Here is an 8,309-nt window from a genome sequence, read left to right as displayed (position 1 = left end):
GATGATGATGTTGTGTTTATTATAGCTAATCACGCGCTGCAGTTCTGTCGTCTGCTGCTTTAAAAGCTCAAACTCTTTAAAGTCGGGTGGATTCTGATAAGCTATTTTTCCTCAGCTGGGAAAAAAATCGTTCTGAAAGTGATTCCAACGATATCGCTCATCAGTGTTGTCATTGTTGTGCTGTAGACTTCTTCACATAGAATTAAAATGATTGATAAAACTTAAAAGTTGCTGTCCTTGGTGTGAACGGGCCTTGTGTAGCAAATATCACCAAGATCACCCGATGTACAAGAAAGACTACAGTAGATTATGTTAAAAGTCATGTTTTATTATCATTTACACGTTTTTATATTAGGATTAAGTAATTAACCTTTTTAAGGTTTAAAATTTCATTTCTGTGGTTAAGGCACATCAGAAGGAAGGGTTTCCGAACCCAACGCGTGACTGCAGGTCGTGGATCTCCTGTAGAAGTGACTCTTTTGGTAAATTCATCTGTGAAACCAAACACAAATCAAACATATTTCGATACCAAAGACTTTAATATTCACAAACACATCAACATTAGACAATACAAACCTTCATGGCGTATTTATACGACTGCTCTGCCTCTAGTTTTCGGCCAGTCTGGAAAGACAAAGCAACTAAAGTAAAAAAAAATGCAAGATTACATGCATCTTCTGTTGCTTCTTACAATTTCACACGAGGGAAAGAAAGCAGTAGTCCCTCACCTGTAAACAGACGAGACACAGGTAAGCCCACACCTCTGGATTCCTGTTATTCAGTGCGTTGGCTTCAGTCAGCGCCTCCTCAGCCTCACTCAGCTCCTCCAGCTGAAGATACAGCAAAACACAAACTACTACATGCCTTCTATCATCTGATTGATACTTTATACTTTTATAGAAAGTAAAAGCCTTTTATTAGTGTAATTGTAAAAACATTCACCTTCAGGTTGAGGTTTACGTGTCTTTTTGCTGAGACTGAGTTTTATAAAGTCAACCTAAGAATAACTGTTATATTGTTAGTAATATTTCAAGATGAACATTTACTGGACTGAAGCAACGCTTTACATGATGATCCATATATCATTTGTAGAAAAATCATGTTTAATTGCGAGTATAAAATATGATTCATTAGGCTTTTGAGGAATGCTTATTTGTTCATCTGTCAATCCTCCTTGCATTGAATTGCATTATATGATTAAAAACTGCAGATATTTGATCATAAAACTAAGCGTTTAAATACCATCTTAAGACATATTATCGGGAGATATATAGTTTATGGATATATGGATATACGGTTGTTTTTGTCGCACTGCTCTGTCTTGGCCAGGTCGCAGTTGTAAATGAGAACTTGATCTCAACTGACTTACCTGGTTAAATAGGTAAAAAAATTAAAAAATATAGAGTCAAAAGTTCACAACTGATATTTTATATGCATAACTGTTTATTGAACAATTAGACGAGATTTATATATATAAATATAATCCATGGTGGTGGAAAAAAATAGACGATTTTATATATATATATATCTCGTCTAATTGTCTCATATTTTTTTCCACCACCATGTTTCTTTATACTAGAGGCTTCTTAGGAATATCTACTAAGAAAAGTGACCAATTTTGACTCCAAGTTGATTGAACATTCTGCTTACAGTGTCAAAATCCTCAACCAATCACAAACCTTCCTCCAGCGAAGCTCTTCTGCTTACACTGGGATTTTCTAAATGCCTCATGGGTCTATACTCACTCTATAGCAGGCGATTCCCATCCTGAGCCAAGTAAGGCATGACGGAGAGCGTTTGCAGACGCGCAGGAACACAGCTTTGGCTTTTTCATACTAAAGAGGGAATGAAACACACACGATAATAACACACCCATTTAATAAAAAATGGGCGTGTAGGAGCGTCTCAGTAGCGTCACCTTTCACCTGGTGGTTATAGTTTTACCTACAGTCAACAAACTTGGTGGTACATACTGTATATTATTCTTATTGAGCCGGAAGTGTGTGTGAAAACAACTCATAAAGGAGATTAAAGGATTAATCGGAACTCACTTCTCCTTCCTGCAGGTAGATGGAGCCCAGACGGAGGTATACGGAGTGTGTGTCTGAAGCGTCCAGCACAGAATCCAGCGTCCGCTCGTAGCAGCCCTGAGCCTGAGCGTAATCGGCCCTCGCGTGATGCAAGTGACCCCACAGGGCCCATGTGTCTGGGTTCTGCCGGGATCAAATACCAAGAGAAAGTGATAAATCCCAGGTGCATCTAAAAACCTAGTGATGGGGGCTTTCGAAACACGAACCATTTGTTTTGAAGCAGTGATTCAAATGCGGTGTTGAAATGCTATGTCAGAATTACTGTAATGCGCAACATGTGACGTTATACTCTGAGCTGTTATGCATTTTTATGGCCACACTATCAACGCCTGAATGAATCTTCAGCCGTCAGGTGGTACAAGAAGGAGGTTTTCTCAGCTTACAAGTTGTAATTACGAGCTCTACGAGGATGTGAACGCTTTTTACAAGTTTTCACAAGTTGAAATCTTGTAATTATGCTAATTATGACATGAACGCACCTAAACTGCCAAAGTCACATGATTTCAGAAAACGAGGCTTCGTCTCGACAGTTTCGCAAACAAAAACATTTTTAATGACACATTTGTATAATAAAAAGAAGAGTTAATATTCTCTTATTGGACTGAATAACCAAAAAACAAGCTCTCTATGAAAACATAATAGAATAACATATTATACAGACACTTCATATTTAGCGTATTAGATGATTTGTTAATTGCATTGAATAGATTACAGTTTTCATGCATGTTTGGGCTGTGTTTCTGTTGCATTTACACCATTTTGACCAGCAGGGGTCACCAGCGCGTGGTGTTTCCAAACAGTGAATCGTTTTTGAACAATTGGTTCAATTGATTCAAAAGTTTCTAGAGGCTACATTTCTCCCATCACTGTCAGACCTGGAAGTTGTCGATCAGCGCCTCCCTCAGGCTGGCCTCAGCGCTGTCGTGTTCTCCTCTCAGCAGATGAAGCCGGGCCAGAGCGAGATGATACGAGCTGAGGGTTCCTCTGTCTGGAGACAGCAGCTCTAGAGCCAGAGTCCGCTGGGACATCTAGATGGACACAATTCAGCATTAACTATTAACATACACATTCAAACGTGCTTCGTTCTTGTTGTTTGCTGCACAATGTAGAAATTCAAAACTCAAAGCTCATCTTCAGTCCACAATTTGAGTCTAAACTGAAAAAAAAACACACTCATCATTAGCATACGACCGCCCACATTCTGCAACTCTGTCCTGATGAGACAACGTGAGGTTATTTGATCATAACGTATAGAGTATTTATAAATAATATATATACCATAATTAAAAAGTTTGGGGTCAGTAAGATTTTTTTTGAAAGAAATTAATACTTTTATTCAGCAAGGATGCATTAAATTGATCAAAAGAGACAGTAAAGACAATTATAATGTTACAAATGTTAATATGAAATGCTTCTCTTTTAAAAAATGCTGTTCTTTTAAACTTTCCATTCATCAAAAACTGTTTTCAGCATTGGAGCATCAAATCATCATATTAGAATGATTTCTGAAGGATCATGTGACACTGAAGACTGGAGTTATGATGCTGAAAATTCCTCTTTGATCACAGAAATAAAATTACATTTAGACACATTTAAATTACATTTAAATAACATTAGAAAAAAGTTATTTTAAATGGTAATAATATTTCAAAATTTTGATCAAATTTACATGCAGCCTTGGTGAGCATGAAACTTAAAAAAAAAAAGACATTAAAAAAACTTAAAGACAGCAGCAAAACAGCCTTTTAAGTGTAAAACAAATTCTAACTGTTTCTGGTGAAAGAAACTTTGACGAACATTATAAATAGACTTTGTAAAAAAGGCTCCTTTAAAGGCAAACGACGAAGTTTCCGTTTTTGTCAAACAGCGACCCCTAGAGTCGCACTTTAATGTTTAATATTTAATGTTACTGTTGTAAATACCACTCTCGTTTGTTTTCCTTGACTCTTCCAACCGCGTTTTCTTCGTCGACTCTGCCATGATTCACGTCTGAAATGTGTGCTAGTGTCTTCCATAGAGGCTGCTTCATATGTTGTTGATGAATGTGACGTTGTGTTGTAAAGCAAGTCGTGATTCTCGTGAGATTTGGCGGGGCGCCGCCTCTGAAACCTGCATTGCTGGTTTTGCGCCCCCCCCGCTTTGCTATCAGGATGATTCCCCCCACTACTAGTTCGTTTACCATCTAAACGACTTCGAAGCTGTTATATTAAGGAACAAATCTTGCATAGTGTGCCTTTAATGTAAAGTGAGTAATTCGAGACTGTACACAGGATCTACTGACGTGACCATCCGCTGACCTGTAATGCATAGTTCTGCAGGAGAAACCACACCGTCTCCATGAAGATAGTGGTTTGGTGTTGTACTTCCTGTTTTCTCTCCTGGCAGTTCTGTGGGATGTCTTCTTCGTGCACAGCGCCAGCGCCACCTTTAAAGCAAACAATCCCATATGAGCTATAAATGAAAGGGCATTTGTCACGGAGCAGACAGAAATGAGGTGGTCACCCGTCTCACTCGTTTCATCTTTCTGCTCCTTCTCCTGACCAGGCTGAGTCTCTGAGGTTATTTTTGCTCTCGATGTCTGGTCATTTTTCATGACTGACATTAAATGCTTATTGGCCTCCCGGAAAGTCATTTCTGCCTGGATGAACTTCTCCTGAGCCTGGCAGAACACACCTGACAACAATGACACACATTTTCATCATTTCTTCACAATTATTGTGCACACTAACTACATAATGTTGCAAAATTAACTCAAATGAAGGAATATGATATGACAGAATATTAAAAAGAAAACACTACCGTACAAAAGCTGGGGTATGTACGATTTTTTAATGTGCATTTATTTGATCAAAAAATACAGTAAAAACAGTAATATTGTGAAATATTTGTACTATTTTAAATAGCTGTTTTCTATTATAATATGTTCAGAATTAATTCCTGTAATCAAAGCTGAATTTTCAGCATCATTAATCCAGTCTTCAGTGTCACATGATCCTTCAGAAATCATTCTAATATGATTTGATGCTCAAAAGACATTTCTGATTATTATCAATGTTGAAAACAGTTGTGCTGCTTCATATTTTTGAGGAAACTGATATATATTTTCGTTTTTAAACAGAAAGTTCAAAAGAACAGCCTTTTTTGGAACTATAAATCTTTTGTAACAAAAGTCTTTACTGCCACTTTTGATTAATGAAATGCATCCTTGCTCAATAAAAGTACACATTTCTTCACCTTTCTAACCCCAAACTGAGCAATAGTGTATGTGCTGTTTAATTCTGTTCTCACCAAATAAAGTCCAGGCGACCACATTGTTCGGCTCCACACTAGTCGCCCTTTCAAAGAAGGTCTCCGCATCCTCATAGCGTCCATTCATGTCAGACAGAACACCGCACATGAGCAAACTGCACCAGACACCACAAAAGAAGTCAGAAAAGGGTTTTTAGAAACTTATTCTGAGTCATTTCTGTCTGCTAACCTGGGTATGTGTGTTTGCTCAATGGATAAGGCCTGTTGAAAGCACTCCTCGGCCTTCAGGTGGTCAGCGGTCAGCATGTGGAACGCTCCATAATCAAACCAATGGGACGGCTCACTGCGGTCTCGAATCAAACACTACAGAGACAAATTCAGAGAGACATGAGTCACATCCAATGATACCGTCATATCACAAATGATTGCTGAAGCTCTGTTTGAAATAGCACACTGTCATTGGAAGGAGTTCATTGTATATGCATGAGATACCATAATTATACGCTAGATTTTTCACAAAATACAGTGCGTTCATGCTTGAAATGCCAAATTGATCTTTTCCTTGCATTACATTCACATCAAGGGGTTTCACTTGACAGGGTTTGTTGTCAACTCATTGTTCTCAATGGTTAATCTCATTCTCATTACTGTGTAAGAAGACAATGTTTTATTTTTAAACCAGCCTAATACAGACAGTCCAAAAAAGAACACCATCGTGTATTATTTTATATAGATCCTTTCTGCAAACTCAAGGTCGCTTTACAATGAAATGACAAATAAAATGAGAGCGGAACATAGAGAACAGACACATATAGATACAGATAACATATTAATTTGTTTTTATTTGTGGGTGAAATATGACCGGACATGTTGTTTACTGGTTAAGTATAAAACCATTATGTAGTTTACACTGCATCCTAAACTACTATAAAAAGCAGCATTCAGTATACAGTATATACTGTTATAATGGTTTATCATTTTATCGTGTATTGTGCGCTCAGATTTCAGATTTGCAATGCATTCGTACATAAATGCTTCCAAAGCCCATTTGATCTTTTGAAAATGTACGATTTTTAGTATTATGACAGCATTATTATTACCAGCGGCTAAAAAAAGCTGTATTATTCATGCCAGGCCAGTAGTTGCCGATGTCACTTTGTAAAGAAACACAACGCACCTATAGTCTGAATACGTAATGCACATTCATATGATGTCACTGTTTTCACAAATTCACGTTTTTGTAGTTTACATGGAGATGATAACGGTAGCCTATAGTTTTCAAAAACTTGCACTTCAAAACCTGTCTTAAAGGACAAGTTCGCTATTTTACACTTAAAGCCCTGTTTTCAGATCGTATCTGATGAAATAGAACGGTTAAGATTAAAATTTGGACACATGCTGCTGTCCTGAGAATTTTCGGTTTCTTTTGCTTTCCCCCCCACCTCCAAAATGGCTGCATAGGTGCACTAGAACAATCCTTCCTAAAACGCATTAAATTGTAGGTTTTTTGTAGATTTTTGTAGATTAATTGTAGTTTTTGTCCAACTCCATTGACTTGTATTGGATGTGCTTTGAGGTACAAGTCAATGGAGTTGGACAAAAACTACGATAAAACCTGTTGGAAAGCATCTTTTGCAGCGATTTTTGTGTGAGCATATCAGTGAACACCCCTGACCACTCGGTGAGTTTCACGTCTTTGTAAACCAAAGTTTAATGCGTTTAAGTAAGGCTATTCCAGTGAACCTATGCAGCCATTGTGGAGGTGGGGGGGAAAGCGAATGAAACCCGAAAATTCTCGGGCCAGCAGCATGTGTCCAAAATAAATTTTAATCTTAACGGTTCTATTTCATCAGAAACGATCTGAAAACAGGGCTTTAAGTGTAAAATACTGAACTTGTCCTTTTAAGAAGTTTGCATTTTCAGGCCCCCAAAACGCTGTTGTCGTGTAAATGAACGGCCAAAACGCAGTTTTCCGTTTTTCTGTTGAAAACGGTGTTGTGTAAACGGCTCCTAAAAGTCAATGAAAACAAAACATAAACCTGACAATAGTATTTCAATGAACTTAAAATTATACTGCTTTACTGTAAAATAAAAACATGCTGTGTATAGTATTATGATGATCGAGACGATATAGTATACAGTATGTTATTTTGAAGCATCAAAGTGCTGTAATGCTTTACCTCCTGATAGTACTGTGCTGCCAGCTGGTAGTCCGTGTTGAGTTGAGCCTCTTTGGCGAAGTGTTTGAGTTGAGCGCAGCTCAGCAGAGGCTCATGATGCGTGTCCTGAGAGTCCACTGACAGGCTCTGATTCAATGGAGTGCATGAAAACACAACTGATAATACAGACCCTCACGCACCAATGTTCAATGTTCAGATCAGTAACTCTCAGCATGAGTGATGCTTCCCTTAACAGATAACACACATGTATGTTTTGAGGCGTCACCTTATTGAGAGCAGCATGCATCTCGTCCACCAGGAACACGTAGAGCTGACTGAGGAACGCTTGGAGCTGTTCAGGGTCTGAGAAAGCCTCTGTCCTCAACATCTTCTCTCTTACGATCCGGACCACAGAGTACTGACACGCACAACAAACACCAGGAGCTCATTAACATATATGCTAATCAGCCTGCCCTGATAAACAACAGTATGAATCATAACAAAAGTTGTAGGAGTCCAAAACATTTAGTTTAATTCAAACTAAAACTATTAGAAACTACTTTTGTTAGTTGAAGTAAAATTAAATATAAATATAAGATGAAAAAATTAACTAAAACAAATAATATGAAAATTTGAAATGTTGCCTTGAGGTAAAAATAAATGTTTAAAACATGAATGAGCATTACAAAAGCACATAAAGAATTACTCAAATTAAATTAAATTAATTAAATGCTTTTACAGTACAAGAGTACTAAAACTAAAACTATTTAAAATCGTTTTGATTAACTGAAAATAAAGGTGATTTAAATAT

At 37.5% G+C, this 8,309-nt stretch overlaps 1 protein-coding gene across 2 annotated transcripts in view; it reads right to left on the bottom strand.

Moving 5' to 3' along the window:
• Window positions 1-309: 309 nt before the first annotated feature.
• cfap70 (cilia and flagella associated protein 70) overlaps window positions 310-8,309 on the bottom strand; it is a 17,416-nt gene continuing 9,416 nt past the window's right edge. The window contains exons 15-26 of one of the 2 annotated variants that reach the window (XM_079585426.1): window positions 7,785-7,916; window positions 7,520-7,645; window positions 5,569-5,702; window positions 5,379-5,494; window positions 4,602-4,763; window positions 4,388-4,515; window positions 2,966-3,118; window positions 2,052-2,213; window positions 1,746-1,835; window positions 729-830; window positions 577-641; window positions 310-492 (exon numbers count right to left, since the gene is read on the bottom strand). In XM_079585426.1, coding sequence (XP_079441552.1) covers window positions 609-641; window positions 729-830; window positions 1,746-1,835; window positions 2,052-2,213; window positions 2,966-3,118; window positions 4,388-4,515; window positions 4,602-4,763; window positions 5,379-5,494; window positions 5,569-5,702; window positions 7,520-7,645; window positions 7,785-7,916 — 1,338 coding nt within the window. In that variant the 3' untranslated portion in view covers window positions 310-492; window positions 577-608. The remainder of the gene's footprint in view (window positions 493-576; window positions 642-728; window positions 831-1,745; window positions 1,836-2,051; window positions 2,214-2,965; window positions 3,119-4,387; window positions 4,516-4,601; window positions 4,764-5,378; window positions 5,495-5,568; window positions 5,703-7,519; window positions 7,646-7,784; window positions 7,917-8,309) is intronic. The other variant, XM_079585425.1, reaches the window with a different exon arrangement.

Source organism: Phoxinus phoxinus (genome assembly GCF_949152265.1).
Source record: "Phoxinus phoxinus genome assembly, chromosome: 1".
NCBI classification, from domain to species: Eukaryota; Metazoa; Chordata; class Actinopteri; order Cypriniformes; family Leuciscidae; genus Phoxinus; species Phoxinus phoxinus.
This window is presented reverse-complemented; position numbering and strand designations above follow the sequence as displayed.